Below are 17,950 nucleotides of genomic sequence, written 5' to 3' on the forward strand. Positions count from 1 at the left end.
CAGTAAAACCTGATCCCCCCGAAAATGTGATTGCCAAGCCCGTCCCCAACAATGCCCGGAGGCTGCTGGTGACATGGCAGTACCCGTCCTCCTGGCCGGACCCGGACTCCTTCCCCCTCAAGTTCTTCCTGAGATACCGACCGCTCATCATCGACCACTGGCAGCACGTGAGTGCCATCTCCCCCCCTCTCCCAGGTTTCCTTTTGGGGGTGGGGGCAAAGAGCCAGAGGCTTGGCAGAATGCAGGTGGGCCCTTTGCTTTTGCCATGGGGAAAATGCTTTTAAAAAGAAGGCCCAGATTCCTCAGGCTGAGCATTGCAGTGGCCTAGGGGTGGAGCTTCAGAAGCAGGAGGCTGTGAGTTCGATCCTAGGTAAAGGCGGTTATTTCTCTCTCTGGGCAGAATGAAAATATATCTGGTGGGGAGGTGGGGCGACCTTCATCCTAAAGTGACTGTGACCTGCCATTAGCAATTAAAATAGCATTTCTATACTGCTTCCTAGTGCTTTCACAGCCCTGTCTAAGCAGTTTACACAATCAGCCTCTTGCCCCCAACAATCTGGGTCTGCATTTGACCCACCTGGAAAGGAGGGAAGGCTGAGTCCACCTGGAGCCAGTGCTAAGATTTGAACTGCTGAACTATAGCCAGCAGTCAGTATAAGTAGCCTGCAGTGCTGCACTATAACTACTGCTCCACTCTGGCTCTTAGGTGGAAGGGAAAGAAGGAAGGGAAGGAAGGAAGGAAGGAAGGAAGGAAGGAAAAAGAAAGAAAGAAAGAAATAGCAATAACAATAGCAATAGCAAAAGCACTTAGACTTATCTACCGCTTCCCAGTGCTTTTCCACCCCCCTCTAAGCGGTTTGCAGAGAACCAGCCTCTTGCCCCCAACCATCGGGGTCCTCATTTGACCCACCTGGGAAGGAGGGAAGGCTGAGCCCACCTGGAGCCTCCTGAGATTCCATCTGCCAAACTGGTCTTAGTCAGTGACCAGCAGCAGGAGCTTGCAGGGCTGCCCTCTCACCACTGTGCCACCCAGGCTCACTGAAAATGGCGTTGCATGTACAGCTCTCAGTGACCGGTGGGCGGGGGCGTCCTGAGCAAGATTTGTCTTCTGCACATGTGCAGATAGCAAAATCTTGCGAGACGACACACGCGCAAGAGATTTTAGCAATTTTCAGCGGTTTTTTGCTTCCACGCATGCACAGAAGCGAAAGAGCCTTCAAAATCTCACGCAGCTGCACATCCTCTCACAAGATTTCATTTCCTGTGCATGCGCAGAAGCCAAATATCGCTCGGACGTGTGTGTGTGTGTGTGCCCACTGATCACCCAGAGCTGTAGGAGCCCCCGCCTGCCACTAAGGCATCGGTCAGTCAATCCCCATGCGTTGCTACTTTTCTCACACTGGATCCACATCTCTTCCGTCCTGTAGTCCAGGCCCCTTTGAGACCCCCCTCCGTCCCAATACTTCTCCAGAGCCCCCAACCAACTCATGGGTCAAGCCGGTGCAGCAGTTGGGGATCAATCAACGGTTTGCCTGATGTTTATGGTCACCTGGGAGGGGTGATTTTCAGGAGGGAGCCGATACAGCCACAAAGCATCCTTTCTTTGAGAGGTTCAAGGCCATCCTACTCCCATCCACCTGGGTGGAAGTGGAAGGAGGACTGGCCACGCTGGCACAATCTGAGTGGGCAACGTGAGAAGCTTGTGGGTGGGGTGTGAACTTTCAACTGGGTGGGAAGCTCAGATCCAGGCTTCCCAGTGTGGGTGCCAGGAGGGCCCCGGCAATAATTGGGGACTTTGAGGGGCACTTAGTTCGGATCCTCCCTGGAACCTTGACACCACGACACCCTCCCATGGCAGGTGGGGCAGGCTGGTCCTTTGTTTCTGTGCCTGCGAGATGGAGGCTGCTTCGGCCTCCCAATTTCCCTTCTCTGCCCTGTTCAGTCTCCTCCAACACCCGGCATTAAATATTTAGGGCATCGTTTTCTTCCTCCTCTCCTGCCCCTCCCCCCCCCCCCCCGGCTTTTAACTTTGTAATTCAAGCCAGATTGCCCCGACTTCCTCCCTGAGCCGAATGCCTTCCTAATGCACTCCGATGTTGGGTTTAATGGATTACCTAGGATGCAACGGGATATCTTTGACTAATGGACCGCTAATAGCCTGGTTCTATTTTGCAGGCTCCTTTGGTTAACTCAGCCCCCTCCCCTCTGCCCACCCCCCCCCCCACCCCCATCTTGGCATCCTGGCTCCCACACTGCTAAGGAGGGTGCAGAGCAATCTCTGAGTAGTCAACGATACACAGAGGAAACGTGGAGTTCTAGCAGATGTCCAGCTGATCGGCCAGAGATACTTGTCATGGTTCAGTCAGACAAACCAGATACATTAAGTGTATAAAATATTATTTACTTTGGCAAATGTCTCAGTCGAGAACAGTCCTAGACTTGCACAGGTAAATCAGTCAATAACTCTCAATACATATACAATATTATAAGTATTACTTGTTCAGCTTACAAATACATAAATGAGCATTTGAACACAGAGTTTCTACTGCAGCAGTCACAGAAAGCATAGCAGAAATAGCCTCTGGCTCCCTCTTGTGGCCATCTGTAACACTAACTCTTAAAGCAATAGTGTTTCAATACATTAAAGCATACATTATTGGCAGGCGGGGGTTCCTCTTCGCCAGCACTACCAGAACGGCACCAGTGACCGGCGCAGGTGTACATGTGTCCAGCGGATGGGCATGGGCTAGCATGAGATTCGGCTTCTGCACTTGCACTGGAAGGCAAATCTTGTGTGAGGACATGTGCTTTTTGGTGATATTTTTGTTTCCGCGTATGCTCAGAAGCAAAATTGCCCGAAATCTTGCGCGTGCACATGTCTTTGCGCAAAATTTGTCTCCTGGCATATATGAAGAAGCTGATTCTCAAGCCCATGCGTGCACTTGCCCGCTGGTCAGCTAGAGTTGTGCTTGCAGCCACATTTTCATCATCAGGACACCGTATTGGACCGTACCGGTTGCAACGCCATTCTGATTGTTGGCTTGTTTTATATATTGCCAAACCCAATCAGTTATTTACACAGTACTAACACACATGTATTGCCAATCATGCAGCTATTCAGCCCAGCCCCCATTCTGAGACCCTCACTCACCTGCCCTGTCTGGGAAGAGAGAACAGGGTCACCCCCACCTCAAGCACCTTCTTGTTGAGTTTCCACCCATTGCTTTTTCGTTCTACTCTCAGGTGCTTTGGAGAATAACTTGACTCCCTCTTCTTTGGGGCAATAACCCCTGAGATATTGGGAGACTTCTTCCCCTGGTCCTTCTTTTCATTATAATAGAATAGAATAACAGAGGAGTTGGAAGGGACCTTGGAGGTCTTCTAGTCCAACCCCCTGTCTAGGCAGGAAACCCTAAACCACTTCAGACAGATGGTTATCCAACATCTGCTTAAACACTTCCAGTGTTGGAGAAAGTCACAACTTCTGGAGGCAACTTCTGTTCCACTGATCAACTGTTCTGACTCTCAGGAAATTTCTCCTTAGTTGTAGGTTGCTTCTCTCCTTGTTTAGTTTCCACCCATTGCTTCTTGTTCTACCCTCAGGTGCTTTGAAGAATAGCTTGACTCCCTCTTCTTTGGGGCAACCGCTGAGATGTTGGAAGGCTGCTCTCCTGTCTCCCCTGGTCCTTCTTTCCATTGAACTAGCCATGCCCAGTTCCTGCAACCGTTCTTCATATGTTTTAGCCTCCATTTATCTCCTAATCGTCTTTGTTGCTTTTCACTGCAACAAAATCCCTGAACTACAAACCCCCTTTATTGATATCATTGTATTTATCATTGTATTGTATCAGCTGTGAGAATTAGGTGTTTGGTGGAGTGATGGCACGAGTGGGTGGAGGGAGGGACTGCTTTTGTTCTTTGGTCCTGTGGCACCATCTCAAGGGGAGGAGTTGAAACAGGATCTTTTCTCAGCCCTCCTTCTGACCCCTGCAGTATAGAGGTTGTCTTCTCTGATTGCTGGTTGCAATTATTCTTTCTGCAGTCTTTTTTTTTAAATTAAAATAGTTTTTATAAAGTATAAACATTTAAAAAGACATTAAAAATATAAAATACAAATGAACATCAAACAAAGCAAACAATATATTTACAAATATACATATAAAACCTCCTATGTACTTCTACAATAAATTGTCTTAACGTTAAATTTTCATTTATATATAAATCTTACAAACTGTATTTCCTTTACAGTTTTTCTCTATAAATCTGTTAATAAATATAGCTGTCTGTTATATCCAAACTTATGAAGTCCTACAGTCATTTTTTAACTATCAATATATACATTTATACATCTTTTTTTTCTTTCTATTCTTCCCTTCCAACCAGTTATAAAATAAATTCTTTCTGCAGTCTTAACTACCATCTACGCTTACCGGAGTTTGCAAATTATGCTGGAGGTCATTCCTCTTATCCGCTTTAATATTTAACGATCACCCCAATTTTTCTTCCTTTCTTTTTTCACTTTCATAATGAGCCATCCTGGCTCCTCTTTATGTTGGCTTTACCAGCTGGTGTTGTCTGTGTATCTTAACACAATTGATTGTGTATCTCAAACTGCCACTGTTTCTCTTCCTCTCTCTCTTACAACGGATTCACCAAACAACAATATTAATCAGATGTGAAGACGATTTCTGTTAATGTTTGAGCGGAGGTTGTGCACATACTGAAACTTTTAGATTGCGATTAGTTGTGAATAACTAATAATAACTAATGGAGACCACCCCGAGTCTACAGAGAGGGGCAGCATACAAATTTAATAAATGAATAAATTAATTAATTAATTAATAAACTACTCAGCCACACACAGATACACTAATTTGAATTAAAGTTTACTTGGAGAAATGACATATTCAGATACAGTCTAAAGTCATACACATGATAAGTCAAGTCCAATTAATAAATAAGTCAGAATAACAATCCAAATACAATTGTATAGTCTTTCTTATCAGTTGTCATTGTCAAAATCAGTAAACAAACATATCAAGCCTAAACACATTTTAGCTGATGTACATGACTACAACATAGAGAGATTGCAGAGAGTTGCAGAGACATTGCAGAACAAACCTAAGAGTGAGTATCCAGGCAAAGAGAAACAGAGAGGATGAATAAGATATAAACTCTAGCTCCCTCCTGTGGCAGTCTGCAACACCTGCAGCCAATATCCATAGTCCATAGCAGTTATGGTCAGAGTCCTAACAATTTCTCTGCTAATCTCGCTCCCTTCTCAATTCTCAAGAGGCTGATTTTTTTTCCTTGTTGGTAGGAATAATCGGAGCTTTGGGTGCCTCTATTAGTTTTCCTTTATCCCACCGTCTGTCACACTCCAAACAATCAGACCTCCAGTCAACACAGCCGAAGATAAGCTTGTGTGTGTATTTGCTCTCTCCATTATCCGTCCTCTCTCCAGCTATCTGATCTCCTGTCTCTCTCTCTGCCTCTTCTGCACATATCCTGTTCATCTCCCCTTCCTTTCCCACTGCCGCCTGCTCTGAAATCTCTGGAGCAAAATTATTCACCACTTGCAGACGGACCGGGTGCAACAATGGGTCATCTGTGCACCATCCTGTGTCTCCCCTCCTTTGTCGGACACACACACACCTTTGCTTTGGAGAGTAAATCGTTGTGTATTGGGAGCACAGCCCTCTCTTTTAAGCCTTGCCTTCCTTAGGCCCAGGGCTTCTCAAATAGTGGGGCACATGACCCCAGGAAATGAGCTTTTTTTGCCACTGGGAGTAGAGTTTTTTGCAGCAAACAATAGCACACAGTACAGAGTAGGACAGTGATGGCGAACCTATGGCATGGGCGCCACAGGTGGTATGTGAAGCCATATCTACTGGCACACGAGCCGTTGTCTTAGCTCAGCTCCAATGTGCCTGTGTGTGCTGGCCAGCTAATTTCTGGCTCCCACAGAGGCTCTGGGAGGATGTTTTTGGCTTCCAGAGAGCAAGCATGGGGATGGGGAGGGCGTTTTTACCCTCCTCTAGCTCCAGGGGAGCCTTTGGAGCCTGGGGAGGGTGAAACATCAGCCTACTGGGCTCACCATAACTTGGTAAACAGGCTGTTTCCAACTTCCAGAGGACCTCCAAGGGTAAAGTGACCTCAGCAAAGCGGGACACCATTCCGGGGCGGGGAGAACACAGATGGAATGGGAGAGAGGGGGGAACTCAGTCGGATCAGTTGTTCCCCGAACTTACGAGACAGATTATCAATCGTTTAATGGAGCTTCGCCTGCTTTCCTGAGATCGGGGCTGGCAGAGGAGGCAGGAACCAAGCGAGGAAGAGGAGGAGCCAGAACCACCAGCACACGCCACTCCATCTGTGGCTCTGGGAAGAGCTGCTCGGCATCAGTCTCGCTTGGGAAACACACTCAGAGCTCGGAGCTGCACACAAAAATATAGACACATAGAAGACTGATGGCAGAAAAAGACCTCATGGTCAATCTAGTCTGCCCTTATACTATTTCCTGTATTTTATGTTACAATGGATCTGTGTTTATCCCAGGCATGTTTCAATTCAGTTGCTATGGATTGACCAACCACGTCTGCTGGAAGTTTGTTCCAAGGATCTACTACTCTTTCAGTCAAATAATATTTTCTCACGTTGCTTTTGATCTTTCCCCCAACTAACTTCAGATTGTGTCCCCTTGTTCTTGTGTTCACTTTCCTATGAAAAACACTAATATACATTATCTACTATATAAACTGTATGTATATGTACACACACGCACGCACGCACAGCTCTTCTAAAATGATACACATTCAACCTCATTGACTGCGATAGGAAAAACAGACCCAGAGCCCAGAAGGGAAAAAAAGAAAAAAAATTCAAAATATTTCTCCCAGTTCTGCGTACCTGCCTGGACCCTTGGGAGCCGGTCACTGCAAACAAGCTCTCTCTTTGGGAGAAACACTAGGACAGACGAGGGCCAAATATTGGGTGCATTAAACCATTCCACGCTTAAAATAAATTAAAACCAGTGACGGCTCATTAAAAGCACCCGATAATGTGGGTGTCAGCATTCCAAATAACATCCGAGCAATAAATCATTGTCCAAACTTTGGCCTTCTTCCAATTTATTAACAGAGTCACGTTGGATATGAAGTGTAGTCAAACCAATATTAACTTTTCCTATAGTTTTTCCACCCAGATTAAGGTTCATCCCTCGTCCCCACACCCACAAATCCATCACGTGCCCCACTCCAGTTGTCTCAACGTCCAAGATCCTCCCCTGCACTTCCGGCTGGTGCTGAACAAAGGATGACCTTGAATCTTCTGGAAAGACTTTGTTGTGGCTAGTACCTTTCCCTCTCATGCAACCACCCCTCCCCAATTCCCAGAGTATTTTTCTACTTGTGGCAGGCCAAAGTCTCCAATTCAAAATGATGGATTGGGCCTGACAGCTGGGATATTGTGGGCATATGTAGGACAGGAGCCTAGTGGCACCTTTTCTGACCGACATTTGATTTGATTTGATTTGATTTGATTTGATTTGATTTGATTTGAGATTTGATTTGATTTGATTTGAGATTTGATTTGAGATTTGATTTGAGATTTGAGATTTGAGATTTGATTTGATTTGATTTGATTTGAGATTTGATTTGATTTGAGATTTGATTTGATTTGATTTGAGATTTGATTTGATTTGATTTGTTTTGATTTGATTTGAGATTTGAGATTTGAGATTTGAGATTTGAGATTTGAGATTTGAGATTTGAGATTTGAGATTTGAGATTTGATTTCATTTGATTTGAGATTTGATTTGATTTGAGATTTGATTTGATTTGACTTGATTTGACTTGATTTGACTTGACTTGACTTGACTTGACTTGACTTGATTTGATTTGATTTGATTTGATTTCCGCCCCTCTCCGGAGACTCAGGGCAGCTTATAGCGTACAAAGAACTATACAAAATATCCTAAATCCAATGTTTAAAACTAAACTAACTAATCTAAAAAACCCAATTTATTTAAAAAAAAAACAGTCATTCTCATTCTAACAAACAAACATCCATTCATCGGCAGGGCTTGATGTCTAATATCCCCATATGGAAGGCGGGGAGGGTGGGGGTGGTACAATCTCTGGGGGGAGTTGATTCCAGAGGGCCGGGGCCACCACAGAGAAGGTTCTTCCCCTAGGCCCCACCAAGCGACATTGTAGTTGATGGGACCCAGGAAAGACCGACTCTGTGGGGCCTGACCGGACGCTGGGATTCGTGCGGCAGAAGGCGGTCCCCCAAGTAATCTGGTCCGATGCCATGTAGGCTTTATAGGTCATAAGCAACACTTTGAATTGAGTCCAGAAACCACTCGGCAACCTAGGCAGCTGTTAGAGTGTTAGAGAGACATGGGTGTATTTAGGAAGGCCCATGACCACTCGCGTGGCTGCATTTTGCATTTTGTTACGAGGGTCGCCCAGAAAGGAATGCACCACGTTTTTTTTTCTCAGCCTATAGTAATAGTACAAATGTGAAACTCTAGATGTGCATTCTTTGAATTGTCAGGAGTGCGCCTGTAAATGTTACGTTTCTTCAGAGAGATAGTGTAGCTGCAGCCGTGTTTTGAAATGGTGTCTGTAAGTGATGTACTTTACAAGCAGCATGTCCTCATTGAATTTCTCACTGCAGGGGAAGAAACCGTTGGGAACATTCACCAACGTTTATGTAGAGTTTATGGGGAATCTGCAGTCGACAGAAGTACGGTTAGTCGCTGGACACAGAGGGGGAGGCCATTAGAGTGCGGAAATGGCTTCGTGACCAGAACAAGGAGTGGTACCGACAGGGCATCCCCGCCCTTGTGTCTCGCTGGAGGAAGGAGAACGGGACGGAGGTTATGTGGAAAAATAGGGAGTGTAGAAGAAACATTGTTCTTTCTTGTGTGTATGTTTCATTGTGATCAATAAATAATTGTTGAAGGGAAAAAAGGGTGGTGCATTACTTTCTGGGCGACCTTCATATTAAAAGACTTCTGCTTTGGGGGGGGGGTCCAATCCGTGAGCTGAGGCATTTCAATGGCACGTTTTGGCTCGGAAAATTCCTGCTGGACCCTTCCTGGTATTTGGCCCTTATCGAGATTGTCCGGGATCTCCTGCAATGCAAAGGGGGCTCAAAAGAAAAAGGGCAGCTCTGCAAATTGAGAAAGAAGACCAATAGTAGCCTCTCTGTGGACATAAGCATGGACTTACAAGGTCTGCAGGAAGCTGTTAGTGACAGACAGTCCTGTCAAAATCATCTCCGCTGGGTCACGAAAGCTTGGAAAGCAACCGAAGGAGGCAAAACCACAACAACGGAGCGAGTCAAGTCCTGTTTGTGGACGTTGCTTTGCCAGCAATTGAACTGTCTCTTCTCCGTCAGATTCCCACCGTTGAGTGGCTCTTTCCTCTCTGCCCGTTTGACAGCTGGACTATCGGCTGTCGGGCCTCATTTTCCGCTGGTTCTTAATATCCTTTCAGCCACAAATGCTTCCGTCTTCTTCGGAGTGACTTCAGCAAAGCCATTCCCTGTTTAGAACAGAATAGAGCCAGAAGGGACCTGGGAGGTCCTCTAGACCAGCCCCCTGCTCACGCAGATGACCCTTCCCTAAAGGGCTGTCCAGTCTCCTCTTGGAAGCCTCCAGTGATGGAGCACCCACAACTTCTGGTGGCAAGAGGTTCTGCTGGATAATTGTCCTCACCTTTAGGAAGTTTCTCCTTAATTTCAGATTGCTTCTCTCTTTGATTAGTTTCCAACTGTTGCTTCTTGTCCGGCCTTCAGGCGCTTTGGGGACTAGGCTGACCCCTTCCTCTTCTCTGGGACAATCCCTCAAACATTGAAGATAATGTTGGGATCCTTTTCCACCTTTCAGAATATTAATGATTCCTTCCCATAGGTTCTCTTTTTTCTATTATAGTACATTTTATTTTTTATATATATTTTTTTTTTATTCAAAGTTTTAAAAATCCAGATATATTAAGTGTATAAAATATTATTTACTTTGGCAAATACCTTAGCCAAGAACAGTCCTAGTCATACACAGTTAAATCAGTCAATAAATATACTGTTGTGGTTGGCTCTGGTCCAGCTCCTGCAACGGGGAATTTGGATGTTGACTTCGGAGAGTCCCCAGGTTCCCAGAGACTTGTCTTACTGCCATCAGCTTCGGACAGTGAGGATTCATTGCCAGGGTCAAACACTGTGGAAGAAGAAGAAAGATCAGATAGAGAGATGGATGCAGTCAGCCCATTAGTGAATGACCCCATTAGTGGGTCATCGGACTTGGAGGAGGATCGGTGGATTGATGCCAGAATGCACAGGCTCATGGCTAGAAGGGACCATCTGCGCAGGTATCATCCGAGATAAGGGAGAACACCTGTGGCTGGGGCAATTAGGCTAATGGGGTTGCTGATAAATTACCAGCGTTGCAGAGAGCGCATGTGGGGGGTTTATCCATTTGGAGAAGGATACGTCGTGCTTCCATTGTTCCTGGACTTTCACAGACTTTTTTGGGATATTTCACAGCTAAGTATATCTTGTGGATTCACTCGAAGAGTTGGCTGTGATGCTGTCACAGCTGCTCTTATCTGCTCTGTTTGTTTTTGTCTCTCACAGCTTTCAAGGACTGTTATCTGTGTGTGAGCTAATTTGCATATGTGTACAGCATTATTTTGTATAAACTGCTTTTCTGTTTACTTTATAACAGTGTGTGTGTTTGAATTTACATTTCTGACTTAATTGGGGCTCGTAACATGAAGCCCAGCATAACATATACAATAGTATAAGTCTTACTTGTTCAGCTTACAAATACATAAACCATTTGAACACACGGGTTCTACTACAGTAGTCACAGAAAACGTAATAGAAAATAGCAGAGAGAGAGAATCACACTTCTGGCTCCCTCTTGTGGCCATCTGTAACACTAACTCTTAAAGCACTAGTGTTTCAATACATTATAGTTTGTTAGTTTGTTTTATATATTGCCAAACCCAACCAGTACTAACAGAAGGGACCTTACAGGTCATCTAGTCTAATCCCCTGTCCAACAGGAAGACCCTACATCTGCCCCTACCTAGGATTGAACTCACAACCTCGTGATTGTGAAGCAAGAGCTCTACCTTTAGGCCACAGCAACTGTGTTTCTGGGAATTGAAGTCCACAAGTCTTAAAGTGGACAACTTTGAAGACCCCCATTGCGGAAAGCCAGTGAAGTAGTACGGAGGGCTTCTCCTGGAAGAGCTCTCCAACATTTGAGGTTGTCATGGATGGGTCGAATCTCCAGAGGCCTGAGACACCCCATTTCCTACAGTCCCTCTCTTCTCGCCCCCACAGGTGGAGCTATCTGATGGGACCTCCCACATCATCACTGATGCCTACGCTGGGAAAGAGTACATCATCCAGGTGGCGGCCAAGGACTTTGAGATCGGCACATGGAGCGACTGGAGTGTAGCCGTCCACTCCACACCTTGGACCGAAGAGCCGAAGCATCTCACCACTGAAGCCCAGGGAACAGGTGAAGGGCCGGAGAAACAGACAGGTGTCCAACGTTGGTTGGACAGTACAAAGGGGTGGGGTGGGAGGCTCTCTTGTGAGTCATGACGCACAGGGCAGCATCAGGCTACACAAGTGGAACATCTAGATTCAGAGGCAGTCTATCGCAATTCCATAGTAGTGAGGCCATGCTTGGACTCCTGCATCAAGTTCTGGTCACTACAATATCAAAAACCACCTTGAGATTCTGGAAAGTGCAGAGAAATACAATTAAGATGATTAGGGGCCTGGAGGCTAAAACATACGAAGAACGGTTGCAGGAACTGGATTTAGGTCTAGTTTAATGAATAGAAAGACTAAGGGAGACACGATAGCAGCCTTCCAATATCTCAGGAGTTGCCACAAAGAAGAGGGAGTCGAGCTATTCTCCAAAGCACCTGAGGGTAGAACAAGAAGCAATGGGTGGAAACTAAACAAGGAGAGAAGCAACTTAGAACTAAGGAGAAAATTCCTGACGGTTAGATCAATTAATCGGTGGAACAACTTGCCTCCAGAAGTTGTGAATGCTCCAACACTGAAAGTTTTAAACAAGATGTTGCATAACCATCTGTCTGAAGTACTGTAGGGTCTCCTGCTTAAGCAGGGGGTTGGACTAGAAGACCTCCAAGGTCTGTTCCAACACTGTTGTTGTTGTTGTTGTTATCATTATTATTATTTTATTCACAACAAACAGCAATATGCAGCAAACAAGATTTATATTAGAAAGAAAGAAAGAAGAAAGAAAGAAAGAAAGAAAGAAAGAAAGAAAGAAAGAAAGAAAGAAAGAAAGAAAGAAAGAAAGAAAAACTTTTATATGAAGAACAGTTGCAGGAACTGGGCATGTCTAATTTAATGAAAAGAAGGACCAGGGGGGACATGAGATCAGTCTTCCAGTATCTCAGGGGTTGCCCCAAAGAAGGAGTCAAGCTATTCTCCAAGCTATTCTGAGGGTAGAACAAGAAGCAATGGGTGGAAACTAAACAAGGAGAGAAGCAACTTAGAACTAAGGAGAAATTTCCTGACCGTGAGAACAATTAACCAGTGGAACGGCCTGCCTCCAGAAGTTGTGGATGCTCCAACAGTAGTGGTTTTTAAGCATATGTCTGAAGTAGTGTAGGGTTTCCTGCCTAAGGGGATGGGACTAGAAGACCTCCAAGGTCCCTTCCAACTCTGTTGTTGTTGTTGTTGTTGTTGTTGTTGTTGTTGTTGTTGTTGTTGTTGTTGTTGTTGTATTATTATTATTATTATTATTATTATTATTATTATTATTATTATTATTATTATATGCAGCCAAGTATTGGGAAAGTTATCTGAGCCAAATGAGGCCAGCAGAAGAGAAAGCCCGTGTCCAGCCTGCTCCAAACTAGGCTTGGGTGACGTTAGTTGTTCAATTTGAAGGTTGAAAAACAGGGATTGCCCTAAACAAGGCAAGAAGATGTGATGTGGGGGGGGGGGCGCTTAGGAGGTTTGCAGGTGGGGCTTTGCTGCCCCCTGGTGGCCGATCGACCACACGCCACCTTTTGCCTGCTGCTATTTCCACCCTACATGCTTGTGAATTCGAGCGAGGTCCCCTCAGCCTCTTAAGTGCAGGCAACCCATTCGGGTGGAAGAGGAACTCACAACTTTGGGGCACTAAGTGATAAAGGTTGTTCTGAAAGAGATGCAAACCAGCCGTTAGCAGTCAAGAGGGCAGGAGGAATTGCCTTTGTTTCCTTTACTGACAAGGGAACCAGTGATGTCGGGTGGTGGAAGTAATCTGCTCAGTAGTGCCTCTCTCTCTGCTGTCTTCTCTTTGGGATATTACAGGAATAAGCGCACAGAAGCCTTTTTTAAAAGCCTTGTAGGAACTTTGTTAAGGTTGTTTTTCCTTGGACTCTGTTTGCCCAAAACACTGTGGTCAACTCGGTTGCTGCTCGCTGATGATAGAATAGAATTTATTTTTTTATTGGCCAAGTGTGATTGGACACACAAGGGATTTGTCTTTGGTGCAGATGCTCTCAGTGGACATAAAAGAAAAAAGACATTTGTCAAGAATCATGTGGCGCAACACTTAATGAGTGTAATAGGGGTCATGAAACAATCATTATTAATAAAAATCTTAAGGATACAAGCAACAAGTTACAGTCATACAGTCCTAAGTGGGAGGACTGGAAGAATTTCTACTAGTTTTTTCTCATCGTTCTCATAGGAATGATGAGAAAAAACTAGTAGAAATAGTAGTGCAGACTTAGTAAATAGTTTGACAGTGTTGAGGGGATTAATTGTTTCGTTCGGGAAAGAACTATTCTTGTGTCTAGTTATCTTGGTGTGCAGTGCTCTGTAGCATCTTCTTGAGGGTCAGAGTTGAAGCAATTTATGTCCAGGATGCGAGAGGTCAGTCAATATTTCCACCACCCTCTTTTTGACTCGTGCAGTGTACAGGTCTTCAATGGAAGGCAGGTTGGCAGCCATTGTTTTTTCTGCAGTTCTGATTCTCCTCTGAAGTCTGTGCCAGTCTTGTTGGGTTGCAGAACCAAATGTAAATGTAAATGATGTAGAATCAGATCTTTTCTCTATCACACAATATTAGGACCAGGGGGCCCTCCCTAAAGCACATAGGTAGGAAAGTGAGGACAAATAAAGGAAACTATTTCTTCACCCAGAGGGTCATTGAGGGTTGATGGAATTCCCTTCCAGAAGAGGCTGTGACAGCTGTCAGCCTGGAGAGCTTCAAGGCAGGACTAGACAGATTCAGGGATGCCAAGTGTATCATAGGTGGTGATTGAAACGGATGTCCATGTGCCGCCTCTATGTTGATTGTGGCAGGCAGGGTTCCCTTGGGTCCCATTTGGTGGGGGTCAAGGGAAAGGGAGGGTCTGGCCCTCTCTTTCTGCTCAAGGTCCCCATGGACAATTGGGGGGGCACTGTGGGACACAGAATGCTGGACTCGAGGGGCTTTGGCCCCATTCAGCAGGGCTCTTCTTAGGTTCTTAGGTTCTCTTTTCCTTCCTGCAGAGACCACCACCAGCAGCACTTCCACCTTCGAGGTGCCCCCCACCACCAGGATCTATGAAACAGTGGAACAAATCAACGGTGAAGCTGTGTCATCTTTCGTGGCCCCAGGTCTGGTCTTGGTGACCTTTGCCCTTCTCATAATCTAGTGAGTATCTCCTCCAAGTAGAGTTTCCCTAGGGTGGGAAGAGGGTTGGAGGACAGACTGAGAAGGTCAGAGGGAAAGAGAATGTGGTGGGGGTGGGGGCTGCATCAGGAAGGGAAACCACCGATGGTTGTGTGACGTCCTCAGATCCTCCCGTTGAAATTCACAATCAAAATGGCCGACTTTGGAGGGAGCCAGTTTTCAAATGGTGGGAACAGAATTCTTTACAGAATAGAAATCTTTCTTGGCCAAGTGTGATTTGACACGCAAGGGATTTGTCTTTGGTGCAGATGCTCTCAGTGGACATAAAAGAAAAAGAGACATTTGTCAAGAATCATGTGGTACAACACTTAATGATTGTCACAGGGGTCATGAAACAATCAATATTAATAAAAATCTTAAGGATACAAGCAACAAGTTACAGCCATACAGTCTTAAGTGGGAGGAAATAGGTGATAGGATCGATGAGAAAAAACTAGTAGTAATAGTAGTGCAGACTTAGTAAAAAGTTTGACAGTGTTGAGGGAATTATTTGTTTAGCAGAGTGATGGCGCTTAGGAAAAAACTGTTCTTGTGTCTAGTTGTCTTGGTGTGCAGTGCTCTGTAGCAACGTTTTAAGGGTCTGAGTTGAAACAGTTTGTGTCCAGGATGTGAGGGGTCAGTAAATATTTTCCCCACCCTCTTTTTGGACTCGTGCAGCCTACAGGTCCTCACTGGGAGGCAGGTTGGCAGCCATTGTTTTTTCTGCAGTTCTGATTATTCTGATTAATATAAATCCTAAGGTTACAAGAAAGGAAGGAAGGAGAAAGAAATAAAGAAGAGAAGAGAATTCTTTATCAGCCAAGTGGGATTGGACACACAAGGAATTTGTCTTTGGTGCAGATGCTCTCAGTGGACATAACAGAAAAGATGTAAACAATGATTACTCTGCTCAGACATTAACAAAAGTCGTGTCTGTTTCTCTCCCTGGCTTCTTCCCTCCCTTGAAGGACGAGTCCTCGGAGAGCCAGGCGTCCCCGGATCCCCCCTCCTTCCGTTGTCGCCCGCCCACCACAACCTGCCCCGGATGGAGCCAAGGACCTCTTTGCACCAGACGACGGCGGGTGGGGCACGAGGAAGCCGTCCTCCGGAGCTAGCCAGCCAGGAGCCCCCGGGCGTTGGGCTCGGATCATACAGCTAAGCCACCAAGCCAAAGATGCTTCCTTCGGCCGCCAAGCAGGACCCTCAAGCGTGGAGATGGGGCAACTCAGACCGGGGGCCCCGGGGGTGGGCACACCGAGCTGGGAGCTCTCCGCTTTTCCAAACTGTGAGAAGATGAACCTCGGCGAGTCCTTCTGCCCAGCAAAACAGACGCCCTCTGGGAACCCCAAGACTTCCATGGTGGAAAGGGGGGCGGTGTTTCTTTTTCTGCCTGCACTGACATCATCGCCGAAAGATGGGGGCTGTTCCTGGACCACCCCCTTGTCCTCCCCCTCTTTGTAACGGAGTCCGTTCGGTTTATACGAGAATCACTGGGATTTCTGTACTGCTCTTATTACCGGGGGGGTTGGAGGGTGGGATCCACACGTGGGGGAGGGGTTTCTTTAAGTAAGCCGAGACACCCCATCGATCCCCCCAGATCATCCTACTCCCCCCAACCCCTGTTTTGTAACGCTCCCCTTCTCTCCCACCCCAGACCCACTTCCGATCTTGTCCCTTTTGTTGGGGTGCAGCATTTAAGACCGTAATAAGCCCCTCTACAACCCCCCCTCCTCGAACGTACGCTGTCTTTGAACTTTTTATAGATGTACATAAAAATTTTAAGACTCGACGTGCCCACAAAAACACACATTGACCACACACACACACACCGGAAAGGGGAGGCCAGAGGAGAAGACAACTCATTAAATGTGACCATTTCATTACAACGTTTGCTGAACGTGGTTGCGTGTGTATGCTGCTTTCCATCGCCAGGGTAACGGTCTGCGGGAACGGGCTGGAGTGGGGTTCCACAAAGGTCAAGGTTTGGGCCAAGGGAATTGGGAGGGGACACATCTGCCAGCTTAGGTCAAAAAAGGCAAGTTGGCATCTACGGCCCTGTGTTAAGTATTGAGGAGTATGCAGAGTGACCCTTGAGTTACCAAGGAAGCCCAGAAGAAACATGGAGGGGGCAGATATCCATCTGATAGGCCAGAGATACAAGTAGGAATTCAGACAACCAGATACATTAAGTGTATAAATATTATTTACTTTGGCAAATAGCTTAGTCAAGAACAATCCTAGTCATACACAATTACATCAGTCAATATACACTATTATAAACCTTATTTACAAAACACATTAAACCATTATTTGAACACAGAGTTCTACAACATAATCACACAGATAAATTAGCAGAGAATAATCAGAGAGAGGGAGGGAGACGCTTCTGGCGCCCTCTTATGGAGAACTGCAACACTAACTCTTAAAGCTATAGTGTTGTAATTCTTTTAAACATACATTGACAGGTTGTTTATATATTGCCAAACCCAACCAGTTATGTGCATAGTATTAACACTGTGGGATCAAGACGCCAACTATTGTTCATTAATAACACAAGTCTCCAGTATTTTGGAAAATAATGTGGGGTTTATTTTTCTTGCTTAAGCTACCCTAGAGCCATAGGTTGGAGATTTTATTGCATTTATGTTTATGTGACTCCAAAAAATATGCTGATGGGGGCAGCCTTGAAAGGGGTGTCGGCATCTTAGAGGGATGGAGGACAAAGTGACCTCACATTGGAGAATTGGACCTGAAATGGATCTGGAGAAGGCCACTTGGATTTTGAAGATTCTCAATTTGCAGCTCCTGCTGCTTCTAGATGTCGCCTCTGGCAGCTGCAAACTCTTTCGATAAAAGAGAATATTTGTGGCTCAGGGCTGGACTTGGTACTTTCCGCGCTTGGCTGTTCCCTTGCAGGCATTTCATGACCCACCTAGGGAACATCATCAGTGCAAGAAGGAGAAGAAGAAGAGGAAGAAGGAGAAGGAGGAGGAGAAGGAGAGGGAGAAGGAGAAGGAGAGGGAGAAGAGGAGGAGGAGGAGGAGGAGGAAGTTGGTCGAAAGGAGGAGGAGGAGGAGGGAATCTCCTGGATACTCGGTTTTGTCATTAAGCTCCCTCGCAGACATTTCACAACCCAACTAGGAAACATCTTCAGTGCTAACAGGGAGTAGCGTTCAAGAGATGTTTTCTGAAATGAATACCTTTTTTAGCTCAACGATTCACAAATCTTAGCCACTA

The 17,950-nt window shown here is 45.7% G+C and overlaps 1 protein-coding gene across 2 annotated transcripts in view; it reads left to right on the top strand.

The window, feature by feature from the left end:
- Positions 1-16,599, top strand: part of CNTFR (ciliary neurotrophic factor receptor) — a 368,226-nt gene extending 351,627 nt beyond the window's left edge. For both annotated transcript variants that reach the window (XM_070743665.1, XM_070743666.1), the window contains 4 exons: positions 4-167; positions 11,359-11,539; positions 14,551-14,695; positions 15,682-16,599. In XM_070743665.1, the coding sequence (XP_070599766.1) occupies positions 4-167; positions 11,359-11,539; positions 14,551-14,695; position 15,682 (491 nt within the window). In that variant the 3' untranslated portion in view covers positions 15,683-16,599. The remainder of the gene's footprint in view (positions 1-3; positions 168-11,358; positions 11,540-14,550; positions 14,696-15,681) is intronic.
- The last annotated feature ends 1,351 nt before the right edge of the window (positions 16,600-17,950 follow it).

The sequence above is a fragment of the Erythrolamprus reginae genome, chromosome 2 (assembly GCF_031021105.1).
Source record: "Erythrolamprus reginae isolate rEryReg1 chromosome 2, rEryReg1.hap1, whole genome shotgun sequence".
NCBI lineage: Eukaryota > Metazoa > Chordata > Lepidosauria > Squamata > Dipsadidae > Erythrolamprus > Erythrolamprus reginae.